General features: G+C 47.9%; 1 protein-coding gene across 5 annotated transcripts in view; it reads left to right on the top strand.

The window, feature by feature from the left end:
* MVB12B (multivesicular body subunit 12B) overlaps positions 1 to 17,590 on the top strand; it is a 266,327-nt gene that overhangs the window by 70,745 nt on the left and 177,992 nt on the right. For 2 of the 5 annotated variants that reach the window (XR_010841852.1, XM_067040716.1), the window contains exon 1: positions 10,577 to 10,737. The exons of 1 other annotated variant lie outside the window; for it this stretch is intronic. Coding sequence is in view for 3 of the 4 variants with exons in the window: in XM_067040716.1 (XP_066896817.1) it covers positions 10,657 to 10,737 (81 nt within the window). In the remaining variant the exon portion in view is untranslated. Of the gene's footprint in view, positions 1 to 10,561; positions 10,738 to 17,590 lie in introns of those variants that run through there. 2 more of the 5 variants (XM_059073140.2, XM_067040717.1) reach the window with 2 other exon arrangements.

The raw sequence follows: 17,590 nt of genomic DNA, 5'->3' as shown, positions 1-17,590 counted from the left end.
TTCCCCTTAGGGCTCCCAATGTGAATTTTGTGCTCACTGCGTAGCTTAAATTTTAAGCCAGAGCTTTCCAGGCATTGTACTCACATCCATTATGTCCAGCCATGTTCCTGTGATATGGTAACAAACAAGAGGAGATGAAATTCTGCTTCTATAATGCCACATTGTCTTTACTTTTCTCATTTCCTGTCCCATTGACAGGCACTGGCCCGTGAACTGGTGTTTGGAGGCTACAGGGCTGGGTGAACAACAGCACCCAAGGTCCAGAGCCAAACACAGAGGTTTGGGAACCAGGTTGCCAAGAGCCGAGGGCGGCCACGTAGGCAAAGGGCGGGAGTCTGGGTGAATACAGGAGGGGCAGGCACATGCCTTGGTGACTGGTGACAGGACACAGGAAGCCTTCGGGGTGAGCTGGGGGGCCCAGAGAAGCCTCGTCAGGCCCTGCAGGAGCTGGCAGGACTCTCCGTGCATCTCCAGCCTTCCCTCCTCTGGCTGCCTGCCGTCAGACTGACCTCCCTCCTTCTCCTATTCCTGTGCCCTCTGCCCTTTCTGCCTGGTTGACCTCCTTCCTGTGCTGTGACCTCACCATTTTCTGCCTGGCCAACTTGTAGGCACCCTTCAGATGGAACATGCTCTGTCTTCTTCCACCAAAAAAAAAAACAGAGGCAGACACAGGGAGAAGAAGTACTAGTAGGACACACGTGACTCTGGAAAAGCCCTGGAATTTTCCTGCCTTGTGACGGCTCCCATGAGAATCCCCATTTGTTCCGGGACTCCCAGTGAGGGTTTGAAGGAACAACCGTTACCCATAGAGTAGCAGGCCTCTGTCCGTCAGAATGTTCTCCAGGACTCTGGGAATCCTGTTCCAGGGTTCTGTACAGCGAAAAAGCATTTGATTTGGAGTTTGATGCCTCCAACCCACACTTATAAAAATAAACTTGGCATTCAGGAGAGGCACCTCCTTTACATTCGCGAGCCTTGAGGCTCACACAGTAGATGTGAAGTAGAAGAGAGAAAGGGGGGGCAAAGATGGCTCCTGGGTTTTTGGCTGAGCACCTGGAAAGATGGAGTTTCCAGTAGCTGAGATGGGGAAGACTGAGGGAGGGGCGGGTTTGGAAGGGGCCATCAGGAACTGAGTTCTACAAGTGATGCATTTGAGGTGCTGGCTAGACATTCAAATGGGCAAGTCGGGTAGGCTGTTGGATATATGTGTCTGGAGTTCAAGGAAGAGGACCCGGCTGGGAACATACATTTCAGAGTCATCAGCATAAGGCTGGTATTTAAGGTCATTTGGGGGATGAGATTATGTGGAATGTGGCTCCCAAAGGCCTTCAGCCTGGGACATCAGAGCCTTCTCGCTGGCCTCGGCCATCACTTAACCTCACTGTCTCCCCTCCAGCCGTGTGCTCTTCACAGCAGCTGCAGCAGCCCCTCACCCGTCCCCTGCACTCTGCGTGTGTCCGCAGCTTCCCTCCTTCACCTGTCGTTGACTGCTCCTTATTCTTCGAAGGCCAGAGTATCTGTCCTTTTTCTCTGTAGCTTCTCTGGAAGAATGAATATTTCTATTCTCACTATTACAGCAGCACTCTGACCATAGGTATTGAAACCCTGGGACAAATCACTTCACACCATATTATAATACCCGTGTCATCGGTAAATATTTTGAAATATTACCCAGTGCGTTTTCTCCTTGGCAATTCCTTCTAGCATCTCAACCTGAGGCTCTTCCCTCTTTAAAGCCTCTTCTCTGAGGCTTAGTACCTCAGGGAAGAAATAGTACAAAGTAAAATCAACAAACAAACAAACAGCAAAAACAAAGGATTAACTTCTTGGCTTTGAGTTTTCAAATTTCACTATTAAAAATCCATAGCATCAAGGGACTAGGAAGAGAAGCTGTCGATTGGGAGAAAATATTTGTGAGCAACAGTGCCTGACCCCCAGGTTATTGGGTCCAGGGTAGACCTGACCATTACTAGACCTTTCAGATTCCCCCCACTAAGACTGGAATTGGGGCACAGAGATGCCTGCCTGTGTCTGCAGTTCTCTGGAACTGATGTGGTATAGACAGGCTAAGGGCGCTATCACAGCAGCCCCAGTAGATTGTGAACAAGGAGAAGGGAAAGGTAGCCTGTTAGAAAGGATGAAGAACAGAGGCAGGGGCCTCCCTGGTGGCACAGTGGTTAAGAATCTGCCTCCCAATGCAGGGGACGCTTGTTCGATCCTTGGTCAGTGAATTAGATCCCACATGCATGCCGCAACTAAGGGTTCACATGCCACAACTAAGGAGCCCTTGAGCCGCTACTAAGGAGCCCACCAGTCACAACTAAGCAGCACACGTGCCCCAACTAAAGGAGCCAACGAGCCACAACTAAGGAGCCTGCAAGCTGCAACCAAGGAGCCCACCTGCCGCAACTAAGACCCGGCACAACCAAAAAAAAAAAAAAAAACTGAGTGTTCATCTCTGTAAATCCAAAAGGCTGGCCAGGACTCCCAGTGAGGGATTGAAGGTACAACCGTTACCCATGGAGTAGCAGGGCTCTGTCCATCAGAATGTTCTCCAGGACTCTGGGGATCCTGTTCCAGAGTTTTGCACAATGAAGTTATAAGCATTTCATTGGGAGTTTGATGCTTCCGGCCCCCACTTATTGCAGTGTGACTTAGGAAGCCCCAATTTCCATAGCTGTGACATGGGAGTCCCAGTTTCTGCTTCATAGGGTCAGTGTCAGTATTGAGTGAAATAATCTCTGCAGAAGCACCTAGCCCAGTGTCTGGCACAGAGGAAATGCCCTGGGAATGGAAATCAGCATGATTTCTACCTGCTACTGAGAGCTGACATTATTCATTCAAAAAATATTTGTCGAGTATCTCCTGTGCCCTGGAGTGGTGAAAAGAGAGACAAGACTCCTCTGGTACCTCCCCTCATGAAGGTTACAATCCCAAGAAAAGGAAGCGGCTTTTCTTCATTGCCTTCTGTGTGCCAGCTCCCCGGGTCAAGCTCCTCTTGATTAGGGAGGGTATTGAAAGAATCACACTTTGGATCTGTCATGATGTGGTGCCTCTGTGTAATAAAAGCAGTTCTGCACGTGGTTATGGTTTCTTAGTTTCAACACCACCATTTGTGGTTATGCCATGTTTATTTTTCACATCCTTCCAGTCAGTCTTGTGAAAGCGAGCCAAACAATTTTTTTTTTTTTTTTTTTTTTTTTTTTGCGGTACGCGGGCCTCTCACTGCTGTGGCCTCTCACCGCATTGCGGAGCACGGGCTCCGGACGCGCAGGCTCAGCGGCCATGGCTCACGGGCCCAGCAGCCGCTCCGCGGCACGTGGGATCTTCCCGGACCCGGGCACGAACCCGCGTCCCCTGCATCGGCAGGCGGACTCTCAACCACTGCGCCACCAGGGAAGCCCGAGAGCCAGCCACATTTATACACCTGTCCCACAAACGTGTTCGTCCCACCTGCGTGCCTTTCTGCTCCCACAAGCATCTGGGTTCAATCTGAGAGCACAGATCGGATTAAAAACTGTGCAGATCAGGGGAAAGTTCCGTTTAGACAGCGAGACTGGTAACTGATGAGAGTTTACCAGAGAACAGCCTCAGGGGCGATGATGTATTTATTGAGAGAGCCCTTAAGGAGAGCCAAAGAGGATAAAAGTGATCAGTGGCTATCTCGGGTTCAGGATGCTGCCGGACTTGCTTCCTGACCTGCGTGGGCTTGGACTGGCGAGCAGAGAGCTCCATGCTCTTAAGACCCTGTACTCTGCCACCTCTCTCAGAACAAGCCCTCTTTGTGGGATTGACCACCCTTTGGGATCTCATCATGTCTGAAACACACTGACCTTTTTTTTCCCCCTGACTATAAAGGTTATATATGTTCATTATTAAAATTAAAAAAAATCTTAATGGCCTTCCTCCCTAATAAGGAAACAGTGATTCTTTTTATTTTATTTTTTTCACAGCTTTATTGAGATATAATTGACATATAACACTGCGTAAGTTTACGGTGTAAAACGTGATGCTCTAATCGATGTATATATTGTGCAGTGATTACTACGATTACCATAGTAGCACATCCATCACTTTACACAGTTGTTTTGTGTGTTTGTGATGAGAACTTGTAAGGTCTACTCTCTCAGCATCTTTCTAGTGTATAATACAGTGTGGTTAACTGTAAGTCACCATGCTGTGTATTAGATCCCTAGAACTTGTTGATCTTATAACTGGGAAGTTTGAACCCTTTGACCCCCTTCACCCATCCTCCCACCCTGCCCCTGGCAACCACCACCAATTCACTCTCTGTGTCTATGAGTGCAGTCTTTTTCTTTTTTTTTTTTTTTTTTTTTTTTTTTTTTTTTTTTTTAATATTTATGTATTTGGCTGCGCCGGGTCTTAGTTGCAGCATGCGGGATCTAGTTTCGTGACTGGAGATCGAACCCGGGCCCCCTGCGTTGGGAACGTGGAGTCCTTACTGCTGGACCACGAGGGAAGTCCCCTGAGTTCAGTCTTTCTAGATCCCACCTATAGGTGAGCTCAGACCGTATTTGCCTTTCGCTCTCTGACTTACTTCACTGAGTGTGATATCCTCAAGGTTCATCCATGTTGCCACAAATGGTAGCATTTCCTTCTTTTTATGGCTGAATAATGTTCCATTTTACATATCTATAACTATATCTGTCTCAGACTTCTTTTATCCATTCGTCCATCACAGTCACTTAGGTTTTTCCCATGTCTTGGCTCTGGTGAACAAAGCTGCAAGAGTGCAGATACCTCTTTGAGACCCTGTTTCATATCTTTTGGATATAAATCCAGAAGTGGGATTGCTTGTAATTCTATTTCCCATTTTCTGAGGAACCTCCATACTTTCTTCCAAGGGAACAGTGATTTTTATTGCCCTGGCAATATGGGCAGCCTCAGGCCATGACTGACAAAGCTAATTTCCTAGCCTCCTTTACAATTAGGAGTGGCCAGGTGACCCATTTCTGGCCATGGGATCCGTTTCTGGGAAAGATTTTGCTCCCCACCCCATCCCCCATCCTGCCATGAAAGAAGAGACCATGCCACCCGAAGCAGGGGGAGCCATCCTGTGCCCGCGAGGCAACAAACATGAGTGTAAAAGACAACCACCCGACGAGGTCAACAAAGGATGGAAGGACGTGTATTCTTTTTTTTTTTTTTTTTTTTTTTTTTGGTGCTAGGCGGGCCTCTCACTGTTGTGGCCTCTCCCATTGCGGAGCACAGGCTCCGGACGAGCAGGCTCAGCGGCCATGGCTCACGGGCCCAGCCGCTCCACGGCATGTGGGATCTTCCCAGACCGGGGCACGAACCCGTGTCCCCTGCATCGGCAGGCGGACTCTCAACCACTGCGCCACCAGGGAAGCCCCGTGTATTCTTAATGTCTTCATTTTCCTGTAACAAGAAGACTGGAAGCAGATGACTCCTGGCCAAATACATGCCTATTGTTCAAGCTACTGTTGGTTGGGTGTTCTGTTATTTGCATCCATATTCCTAAACATGCTAATAATATAGATATACAGACGCTCCCTGACTTACGATGGTTCAACTTAACGATTTTTGACTTTACAAGGATGCAAAAGCGATCCGCATTCAGTAGAAACCATACTTCGAATTTTGAATTTTGCTCTTTTCTGGGGCTAGTGATGTGTGGTGGGATACTCCCTCGTGGTGCTGGGCAGTTGCAGTGAGCTGCCACCCCTAGTCAGCCACAGGATCACAGGAGTAAACTGCCAGCATACTTACAACCATACTGTAACCAGACAACCATTCTGGTTTTCACTTTCAGTACAGCATTCAATAAATTACGTGAGCTGTTCAATGCTTTATTATAAAATGGGCTTTGTGCTGGATGATTTTGCCCAACTGTAGGCTAATGGAAGTGTTCTGAGCACTTTAAGGTAGGCTGGGCTAAGCTTTGATGTTCGGTGATGTATTAAATGCATGTTTGACTTAATGATATTTTCCACTTATGACGGATTTATCAGGGTGTAACCCCGTCAGAAGACAATGAAGATCTGTAGATACACTAAAATAGAAGATGAAAGTCTCTACCCTTTCCCCAAATATAGCCACTGTTAATGTTTGGTATACATTTTTCCAAGTATTGTATGTATATGTTAATACATATAAATAATCACAAATACATATACAATTAATGGGCTCATAGAATAAATGCATTCTGGTCTATAAACTGCTTTTTTTATTTAACAAAATACCATGGTGTATTTCTGTGTCAGTACAACTTTTTTTTTTAACAAGTTAATCTTGTATTGCTAGACATTTAGGATGTATGCAGTATTTTCTCATTATAAGCAATGCTGAAATAATTATCCTTGAACATACATCTGTGTGCACTTGCCTGATTGTTTACTTTGGATAATTATTAGACATGGACAAAGGCTATGTACATATTAAATGTTGACACATCTATCTATTAAATGTTTATTGAGGGCCTAGTGTGTGTGGCACAGTTATGCTTGATGAACAGACACCTTGGTGGAGCTTTTAGTCTCGTGGGGAGACTGACAGTTGAACAGGTAAACAAATAGTACACAGTTACAAACTGTGATGAGTGATGAGCAGGAAATGAACTGATATGGTATGAAAACACTGGGGACGTACTTAAATAGATGACCAGTGAAGGCCTCCAAGGAGGTGACACTTAAGATCAGAGTTTAAAGATGAGAAGAGCCCAAGACCTGTAAAGATGGAGAGGAGGAGTTCTCTGGGTGAAATCCCCCAGGGAAGAAAGAGCTTTGATGTTTAAGGATCTACAAGGAAACAGGTGTGGCTGAAACAGCTGAGAAATCGATGGAGGGGCAGGCAAGGTCTAGACAAGACAAGATCTTGTAGGTCATGTTGGAGCATTTGAATTTTATTTATCTTATGGAAAGTCACTGGAGGGCTTTAAGCAAGGGAGTGACTTGCTACGTTTTATTATTATTATTATTTAATGACCACTCTTGTTGCTATCTTCCATTGTTTGGATGGAGGCAAAGCCAGATCAGTAAGGAATTTACTGAAGTGGTCTAGGCAAGATAATATGGTTTGGAGTGGGATATTAGAAATATTCAAATAGGTCAGTGGATAAAAACAAAGCATTTATAAACAGGGAACTTATACTAGTGGCCCACAATTTTATTTACTGAAGTTTTACATTATATATTAATATGTTAGAACAATATTATTATTGCTCTAATAGATATTACACTATAATATAAAACTTACTTTATATTGTATATTCATTATTGTTAATAATGTTCTTATAATAATAATTAAATATTATTATTCAGTTTCAAAAATTTCTTGGATATTTTCCCGTATTTATTTATTGGGATAAGTTTTTAAATAATTTTGTCATGTTCCATTGCACCCCACCCCCAAATTATATTGGTTCTTTGATTTGGATTCCACTAAATATATAAGTTGAGTTGGGGAGATATGACATCTTTGCAATATCGAGACTTCCTGCCCAGGGATTTGTTATGTTTTTCCTTTACTAAGGACTTATTTTTTTATGTCCTTCAGTAAGGTTTTATAATTTTTTTCCTATGGGCCTTGACATTTCTTGTTAAGTTTATGCCTAGATATTTTATAGTATTCATTGCTAACGGAATATAATCTTTTTAAAGAGTCATACTTTCTAAATGGAAATCACAGATATTTAGTGTTGTAATTAGGGAATCTTCTAAGTAATACTTCTCTTCCTCTTCTGAATTTGGAAGAAACTGAGGCATGGGTACAGAAAAGAGACATAGGAGATAAAAATACTAACTTCATTACTAATAAAGTTGACTGGAAAAATGTAGCTTTTGATCTGTAAGCAAGTAGGCTTGCTGTATTTCTCCCTGAACTGGATAGATTTACCTCCATAAAAGCAGGTAGTGCTGGACAATAGTATCTTTACCCCGGAAACAGGTCCACTTATCACCTGGTGAAGAGCACATGAAAATATTTGCTCCCTGCAGTAAGCGAAAGCCCAAAAAGAGAACTCAGAGCATCTGTTCTTGTCTAGTTCCTTCTTCCAAGCTCACTAGTGAGATAAACCATTCATTGTCCTCTAGGGTGGAGAAAGGCCACGAGTCTTTTTCTAATGGAAGTCCCTCTATATAGAAAAGAAGTCTTTTCCCTCAACATTTAGGAAAGCCATTGATTTTCACTTTTATCTTATAACTAGCCACTTTACCAAAGTCTCTAAGCTTTTTAGTAGATTCCCTTAAATTTTTATTTTTAGGCATGCATTTACATCATGAACAAATGACAATTTTGTCTCTTCCTTTCCATTATTTGTATTTCTTATTTATTTTTCTTATCTTGTTGCATTAGCTTTAGTTTGTAGCAATTATAATGGGCATTCTTGTTTTGTTTCTGACTTAAATGAGAATACCCTTAGTGTCCTACCATTAAATATGTTTGTGGATGGCTTCTGATAAATAAACTTTGTCATGTTAAGAAACTTAAGTTTTCTTCCTAGTTCATTAAGAGTTTTTTAAGAAAATTATAAGGTATTGGTGTTGAATTTATCAAATATTTTAAAAGTATTTCTCCTGTTGATGATATCCTGTGATTTATTTTTCTTTAACAATGAAATGAATTTACATACTCCTTAATGTTGAATCATCCTTGTACTTTTGGAATAAATCTTGCTTGATTGTGGTGGATTTTGACTTGTTTTACAGCAAGTTGGATTCAAATTGCTAAAATTTTGCAACTACTATATAGTTAAGCAGATTGGTCTATAAGAGTAATGATTCACATGTTAGAAATTAATTGGTGAACTTTGAACAGGTGTCCTGGCTCAGATGAGTTTGGGAAATGCCAGGTTAATCAGGTTTCTTTACTGTTGGACTTCACAGAGACCTTAATAATACTTATTGTGTTTCTCCCAAAGGTAGACCAGAAATGGCATGCAGCACTAGCACTTTCTCAAGTTATTTAACTACAGAACCTCTTTTTCAAAAAACACATTAAGGGCTTCCCTGGTGGAGCAGTGGTTGAGAGTCCACCTGCCGATGCAGGGGACATGGGTTCGTGCCCCGGTCCGGGAAGATCCCACATGCCGCGGAGCGGCTAGGCCCGTGAGCCATGGCCGCTGAGCCTGTGTGTCTGGAGCCTGTGCTCCGCAACGGGAGAGGCCACAACAGTGAGAGGCCGGCGTACCTCAAAAAAAAAAAAAAAAAACCAAAACCAAAAACCATTAAATTCTCTGGAGACTAGTGTTCTATAACTGATCTGTGATTCTCCATTTTGGTGTTATCTCTGTCAGTTTTGTTATCAGAGTTATGCTAAACTTGGGAAGTGAAATGGAAAACTTTTTTTCCTGTGTAACAGTTTAAATAACATAAGGATTATCTGTCCCTTAATGGTTTGATAGAACTTGCCTGTAAAACCATCTGAAGTAGTGGCATTTCTGAGTGATACAGATGCTCAGGAATGCACACACTAACAAGGCTTCCCCACAGGACATTTTTTCCCAACAGCCAGTTCTTCCTGGCAGCCTTTTCTTTAGGATCAAACAGCTATTTTAGAAAAGTCTAGAATGTGTGAAAATTAGACTTGAGGCATTAGCGAAGTGATGCTGATCAGTCCTGCAGGGTCCTCAGCTCTAACAAATAGCATGCTGGCTACTGCTCCGGGGTGCCTTGCTGGGGCTGTGTAGGGCATTTTTCGTTAAGGGTGCAGAGTTGACTCCCACCTTTCATAGTAGCCGCTCTCACTGAGGGCCAAGCTCTGGACCCCTTTCCTCATCCAGTTCCATTTTATCCTCTGGCTTGTACCTTTTCCCAAGTACTGTAGGGCAATAGGTCTGCTTAAACTTCTTCTAGATGCTTCCTGGAGGCCAGCCCTCAATAGTCCTTGCTATAGACCTCTGTGGGTAGATCATTTGCCCAGCATAAGGGGGAGGCAGAGAATTGCTAGGAGATCAGGGTCAGTTTGAGAGGCCTAGTATTAGCTTGAGGACTAGGGCCAAGCAAAGCTTATGTGGGGTCAGCTGGACCAGTGGGTCTCCTGAACTGTAATGAGCTGAAGGATTGGCTTGGGGTTCAGTAGGGATGGGTGTTCCTGCAAGTGAGGGGGGGCAGGTGGTGTGTGTGTGGCCAGGGGGCTTCTAGGGATCTAAGGCTATGCTGAAGGATTAGTCTAGGGTACAATGAGGCCTAGAAAAGCTGAGGAGGCTGCGGGTCCCTGGAAGAGGCCAACTTGGGGGAGGGGGCAATTGGGGCCCAGGCTCCGACAGGCCCGGGGCTCCCGTGGGTCTGGGCTGGGGCGGGGGCCGCCTGCGTACTCGGAGAGGCCAGGTCGGCGGCACCGGGGCTCTGCCCGGGGCTAACGGGCCGGGCCGTCGGGAGGCGGGGTGCCGGCCAGGCGGCGGCGCGGGCTCCGGACGCGAGGGCTCCCGCTCCCTCCTCCCGCCCGAGCCAGCCTCGGGCGCCCGGCGCCTCCCACGGAGCCAGCGCCAGAGCCGGGAGGCCCCGGCCCGCCGCCGCGGCCCGCGGAAGGAGCCGGCGCTGTTGTTGCTGCCGCCGCCGCCGCCAGGCCGCGCCCCGCCCCTGCCGCTGCCGCTCCCCGGTGAGGCTCGCGCTCGACCTGCGGCGCCGGCCCCGCCGCCTGGGCCCCGGGCCCGGCCCCTTCCGCGCCGCCCGGGCGATGAGAAGCTGCTTCTGCGTGAGACGGAGCCGGAACCCGCCGCCGCCGCAGCCGCCGCCACCGCCGCCCCAGCGGGGAACAGTTAAGTGAGGCCGGGCGGGCCGGGCGCCGCGGAGGCTCGGCCGAGCCGCCCTTGCTGCCCCCGCGGGCGGGCCGGCGCGGGCCCCGGGCCGAGGGGCGGGCGGGCGGGCGGAGCCGGGCCGCACCGAGGCCTGCGGGGTTGTGTGCCCGGCCGGCCGCGGGGACAGGCCCGGCGGCCTCAGCTCGGCCCTGCGCGCGCCGCGGCTTCCCGTCCCCGGCTTGGCCTTGCGGCTTGGCGGAGCCGGAGGGAGCTCGGGGACCAGGGTGCGAGCAGCGTCCCCTGGGCCGGGGCTGGTGAGGGCTCCCGAGAGCTACGTCCGCCCAAGTGAGAGGTGAAGCGGCCCACCTGTGCCGGGGCACAGTGGTTTCACTGGCCGGGCCCGGGGGCCACTCTCTGTGGTCACGTGGGTGCCGAGCTGACTGCACCTGAGCCTCGGGCATGATTTCGGTTGCGGCCTCATCTGTGACCTGGGCAGAGCTGAGAGGACACCCAAACTCCAGGGTACCTGTGTGCAAGGTGAGGTGCCGGCTGGGGCACCCAAGACCCAGAGTACCCATCCTCGAAGGATGGGGCGCCTGTTGATGGTCACCCCACGGGGACTCCAGCTCAAGTGAGGCTCAGGGGCAGGGGCGGGGTGAAGAAGGCAGACCCTTGAGCATCTTCGTCCTCTTTGTTACCAACACAACTCTTCCTGAATCATCAGCCTTTCTGGCTATTAAAAATGACTCCTGTATTCCCTGCCCCTCTGCAGCCTCTTCAGCAAGGCACAGGGGAGGCCACAGGAGGGCAAAAGGCAAATGGCTGTTGCTCCTCTGCTCCCCGCCCCGAACCAGCCCCCGCTCAGTTTTCTGCCACAAAGCAGACAGCAGGCCAGAGTCTCTTTAGGGGCCTTTGTCTCCGTGATTCCTTCTCAGTATAATCTCATTGTACATTTCTCGACAGCTGGCTGGATCTCATCTCATTTTAACAGGGCAAGAAAATCTTATCAGCTGCACCAGAAAAGCCTTAGAAAAGTTAGGAGATAAGCTGTGTGGAAGCCTAGACTAACTCAAAAACCCAGTGTACTCAGAAGATTAGTACAGGAGACAGGTGACACCTTTCTTGCTTGTGGGAAATTGAACCAGGTATTTCAAGATATTGTGCCATGCATAGAATATTTAAATGGTGCCTCTCTGGGACCTGGGCACCAAGACCCATGTGCAGCAGTTGACATAGCAATTACTGGTTCGTTTGGGTTTAGGATCATCTTCTTTAATCCACATGTTTCACTCCTTCCTTTTAGCTTTTAGGCTGCACTCTTGATTTATGCTGAAGACATTTCCCTGCCCTGCCTCCTTCCCGCCGGTGGGCTTTTCCCCACTTTTAGCTGGAACAGTGCACCATGATTAAATGCAAGGACTTTATAATTAGGCCTCAGCTTAAGCCTTAGCTTACTGTGTGTACTTAGGGAAATTAGTGAACTTTTCTGAGCCTCAGTTTCCTCATTTGTAGAGTGAGGCTAATGATAATATCTATCTCATAGAATTATAGTAAGAAGTAAATGAAATATTATAAGAGAAGTGCTCAGCTCCATTCATGCCACAGGGCAAGTAGTTAATAGAAATTCGTAGTTATTGGGACTTCCCTGGCGGTCCACTGGTTAAGACTCTGCGCTTCCACTGCAGGGGGCACAGGTTTGATCCCTGGTTGGGGAGCTAAGATCCTGCGTGCTGTATGGCGTGGTTAAAAAAAATTAAAAATTAGTGGTTATTATTAAGGGTTTGTTAACTGGTTAATCAGAAGAGTAGCTTCAGTTTTTTTTAGAGTGCCTTTCTGTTTATGGTTATTATTTAGGGCCACTAGGAAGGGATGGTAGAGTAGAAAGAACACTGGGCTGAGAACGTCAGTTTACCTCCTGGAACCCAGGAGACCCTAGGCAAGTCATGGAACCTCATGGGACCTTTCTGAATCCCCATTTCCTCATTGGTTAAAGGGGCCTAAGAATAACAGCTACCCCGTAAGGCTGAATGGGCTAATGTGTGTGATGCTGTGGAGGGCGTTGGCGGGTCCTCACTAAGTGTAAGTGGGGTCTAACGTCAGACCCCGGTTTTGTGGGTCTGCTGTTTTGACAGTTTGTTGGGGTGGGGGAGGAGTATAAGAAAAGCAATGCAAGAATATCTTGTTTGTGTACAAGGATATCTTGGTGCTTTACAAAACCATACAACCGTGTGAACACATTGTGATCCCCTCTCAGGGCCTTGGAAGCGGGGAGTGGGTGCTGAAGGCTCATCTCTATCAGTTTCACAGCAGATTTGCTTGTGGGGGCATCACAATCCAAGTGTCCCCGGCCCCTCTGCCTTAGCAGGTTGGAACTGCTCCATGCTTCGTGCTCAAAGAGCGACATCCTTGCCACACTGGAAAGTCACGATGGTGTTGGAGTCAAGAGTGGGAAATGTCAAAGGTGCTATTATGGTGGTGAAGATAACAGAGGACTGCATGGTTGGATGTGGTGGGCTGAGAGCACTGTATTTAGTTGGCTGTGGTTGAGCGAGCAGTCTCGTTTGCGCGTTGGCTTGTGGGAGGGGAGGCCTGGGTTCCTTGAAGGAGCTGCCTCTCCCCAGGCTGTTCTCGCTCTCTCTGAGGCCCTCCCTGACCAGCGTGGCACTGGCCCCACTGGCTCTCCTTGGCCTCTCGTGCCTGCTGGGCCGCCCTTGGGAATTGTGGTTTCCCTGAGCTGTGGGTACTGTTTGCGGCGGGGTTGCCTGCCTCACGTCTCTTCTCCCCAGCTGCTTGGGAGGCAGCGTGTGCTTGACGTTGCGGTCCTGTTGGGGACATCCTGTGGGCAAGCGCTGGTTTACCTGACACACTTCTGGCGGGATGCAGAGCTTGTGTAGGCTGAAATGTGAGAGGCCCATGGGCCACATACTAGAGCTTTGCAGCTCATACTCCCCTGAGGACTGGCGGGCCCTCTTGCTGGGCCTGTGGCTAGGATCAACTACACACACGCGCACACACACACACACACACACACACACACACACTTTTTTTTTTTTCAAACAGATACTGATCAGCACAGCAAAATGTTCAAAAGAATATCCTTTAGGAGAGAGAAATAAATGAATTCTTGATGAACTACGAATCCTTAGGCTGTTTATTAAAATGCAGAACCCAGGGCCTCAAACCCAGATCTTGAATCAGAATACCTTGGGGAAGGGGCCCCAGAATCTGCATGTTTAACAAGAATCTTGGGTTGGGGCTTCCCTGGTGGCGCAGTGGTTGAGAGTCCGCCTGCCGATGCAGGGGACGCGGGTTCGTGCCCCGGTCCGGGAGGATCCCACATGCCGCGGAGCGGCTGGGCCCGTGGGCCATGGCCGCTGAGCCTGCGCGTCCGGAGCCTGTGCTCCGCAACGGGAGAGGCCACAACAGTGAGAGGCCCGCGTACCGCAAAAAAAAAAAAAAAAGAAAAAGAATCTTGGGTTGTACTGATGCTTTCTGAAATTTGAGAACCCCAGTTACAGATGCTTTTTAAAAATATTGTGAGACACACAAAATAAAATTTACCATCCTAATTGTTTTTAAATGTATACATCAGTGGCATTAAGTACATTCATTCTGTTGTGCAACGAATCTCCGGAACTTTTTCATGTTGCAAAACTGAAACTCTTTACAGTTGACTCTTGAACAACATGGGTAGGAACTGCACAGGTCCACTTATATGTGGGATTGTTTCCATAGTAACTACTGCAGTTCTACACCATCCGCGGTCGGTTGAATACCCAGATGCAGAACCACAGATACAGAGGAACTCCAAATTTGGAGGGCCAACTCTGAGGTATATTCGGATTTTCGACTGCTGGAAGGTTTGGCGCTCCCAACCCCTTCATTGTTCAAAGGTCAACTGTACTCATAAAACTCCTGTTTCCCCCTCCCCAGCCTCTGGCAACCACCATTCTACTCTCTAGGAATTTGACTACTCCAAGTACCTCATATAAATGGAATCATATTTGTGAGTATTTGTCTCTTTGTGACTGCCTTATGTCACTTAGCATAATGTCTTCAAGGTTCACCCACACCGCAACATGTGTCAGAATTTCCTTCCTTTTTTAAGACTTTAAAATACTACATTGTATGTATAGACCACATTTTGCTTAATCCATTTATCTGTCTATGGACACTTGGGTTGCTTCCACCTTTTGGCTTTGGCAAATAATGCTGCTGTGAACATGTATGTACAAATATCTCTTTGCGACCCTGTATTCAGTTCTTTGGGGTATATATCCAGAAGTGGAATTGCCAGATCATATAGTAATTCTGTTTTTCGAGGAATCATCACACCGTTTTCCATAGCTGCTGCATTTCCATGACCACCAACAGTGCACCAGGTTTCCGATTTTCCCACGTCCTCACCAATACTAATTTTCTGGGTTTTGGTAGCAACCACCCTAATGGGTATGAGACGATATCTCACTGTGGGTTTTGGTTTGCATTTCCCTAATGAGTAATGATGTTGAACATTTTTTCAGATGCTTGTTGGCCATTTGTATATCAGCTTTGGAGACATGTCCTTTTTCGAGTCCTTTCCCCATTTTTTCATCGAGTTATTTGCTTTTTGTTATTGCTAAGTTGTAGGGGTTCTTAACAGATTTGGATTTTAACCTCTTATCAGATATATGATTTGCAAATATTTTCTCCCATTCTTTCGGATGTCTTTTCACTCTGTTGATTGTATCTTTTTTTTTTTTTTTTTTTTGCGGTACGCTGGCCTCTCACTGCTGTGGCCTCTCGCGCCGTGGAGCACAGGCTCCGGACGCGCAGGCCCAGCGGCCACGGCCCACGGGCCCAGCCGCTCTGCGGCACGTGGGATCCTCCCGGACCGGGGCACGAACCCACATCCCCTGCATCGGTAGGCGGACTCCCAACCACTGCGCCACCAGGGAAGCCCTGTTGATTGTACCTTTTGATGGATGTTCTGCAAGTTCTTTATACACATTAAAACCCTGTAAAGAAAATATTATCATCCATTATTCCAATTTGAGGGGCATGGAAACTTAGGCCCAATTCAGTTGAGGTGCTTGGGGTCACACAGCTGTGTCAGAGCTGCGACTCAAGCCCTGGTCCCTCTGAGTCCCAAGTCTGCACCCTTTCCATTCCTCTGCTTTACCTCCCAGTCCTTCCCTGAGCAAATAGCATGAAGAGGCCCTATAGGGTCTGCAGGAAGTGGCCTTGGCTTGAGAAGCATTCATTTACAGGAGAGGAAATAGGAATGCAAGACTTGGGAGTCTCTTCCTTCTGACCACTGGGGCGCTCCTTCCTGTAGATCCACATCATTACTTAGACCTTAGAAATAGCAGAGAAGTGCAGACAGATTTTTCACGGTTTTGTTTATTTGTTTGTTTGCTTGTTTAAATGTTTCATAAGCTTGTGTCAGAGCCCGTCTGCTACTTACAGTTCAACCCCAGACAGTCCGGGGCCGTTCACGCCACCAGTGGCGCCACGTCTTCTCCCTGCACTCCTTGCAGTACTCTGCACCCTCCATCTTTCAGCAAGGCCAGCTCCCTGACTGTCCAGCAAAAGGGAGCATCGCCTCATTTGCGGTCCCTTTCTTTTGGGACATTTCCTCCAGCCCGTGAGCCCTGCAGGTGGTACCCGTGACTTACTCGTTGCTGTGTCACCCAGCACAGTGGCACTGCACCTGGGCTCTGCATTCTCCAGTCTTTGACCCAGCCGGGATCAATTAGATCAGAACCTGGGGGTTGGAACAGGCAGCTGTAGTTTGTACAAACCCCTTAGGGGAGTCTTTGCGCAGCCTTCTGCCAGGCCCTCATCCAGCCTGCTCCAGCTGAGTCGCACCCACTTCTGGAACGCCCTGGAGCGCCACCTCCCTTCCTCGGCAGCGTGGCACTCTCACCATTGCCTCTGCTGCTTTAATGCCCTCCTTAATCCGATGAAACATAGGTGATTTTGAGAGGAGGACAGGAACTCCATTCATCCATCCTCCTGTCCATCCATCCATCCTCCCGTCCATCCATCCATCCATCTATCTGTAATCCATTTATTGAGTTCTCATTGTGGGCTAGGCACTGTGGTGGACATATACCTTTGCACAACTGATGTTCTGCTGGGGAAAGTATTATAGCCTTCTGAGAGGCAAGACTGTGTGTAAGTGTGTACGTGCATGCGTGCATGTGTGCACATGTATGTGCTAAGGCCATGTCCTTGGGCAACATCAGGATTCTTAGTGACAGCACCTGTCTGGCTGGGCAGTGGGGAAGGTTTGGGGTGAATGGGAGATGTGACTCAGATTTTGAATGGTGGGATGGATGCCATAGGGGAGGAACTGGGTGCTCTGGGGCAACCTGTGTTGGGGAGGGAAAGACTGGGGGACTCACTCTGAGGCTGTTCCCCATGGATGATGACCTTCAGGTTCCTTCCTCCCTCCCTCCCTCCCTTCCTTCATCAAACATCTAACGAGTACCTACTGCCTTGTAGTCAAAGTTTGGACTGTGGACCTGCTCTTTCAGCATCACCTGGGTCTTGTTAGAAATGCGGCTTCTGGGACTTCCCTGGTGGCACAGTGGTTAAGAATCCGCCTGCCAATGCAGGGGACACGGGTTCGATCCCTGGTCCGGGAAGATCCCACATGCCGCGGAGCAACTAAGTCTGTGTGCCACAACTACTGAGCCTGAGCGCCACAACTACTGAAGCCCGTGCGCCTAGAGCCCGTGCTCCGCAACAAGAGAAGCCACCGCAATGAAAAGACCATGCACTGCAACGAAGAGTATCCCCCTCTCACTGCAACTATAGAAAGCCCGTGCACAGCAATGAAGGCCCAACACAGCCAGAAATAAAAATGATTAAAATAAAATAAATTTA

The sequence above is a fragment of the Kogia breviceps genome, chromosome 8 (genome assembly GCF_026419965.1).
Source record: "Kogia breviceps isolate mKogBre1 chromosome 8, mKogBre1 haplotype 1, whole genome shotgun sequence".
NCBI classification, from domain to species: Eukaryota; Metazoa; Chordata; class Mammalia; order Artiodactyla; family Physeteridae; genus Kogia; species Kogia breviceps.
Note: the sequence above shows the minus strand (reverse complement) of the source record. Positions and strands in the feature narration are given on the sequence as shown.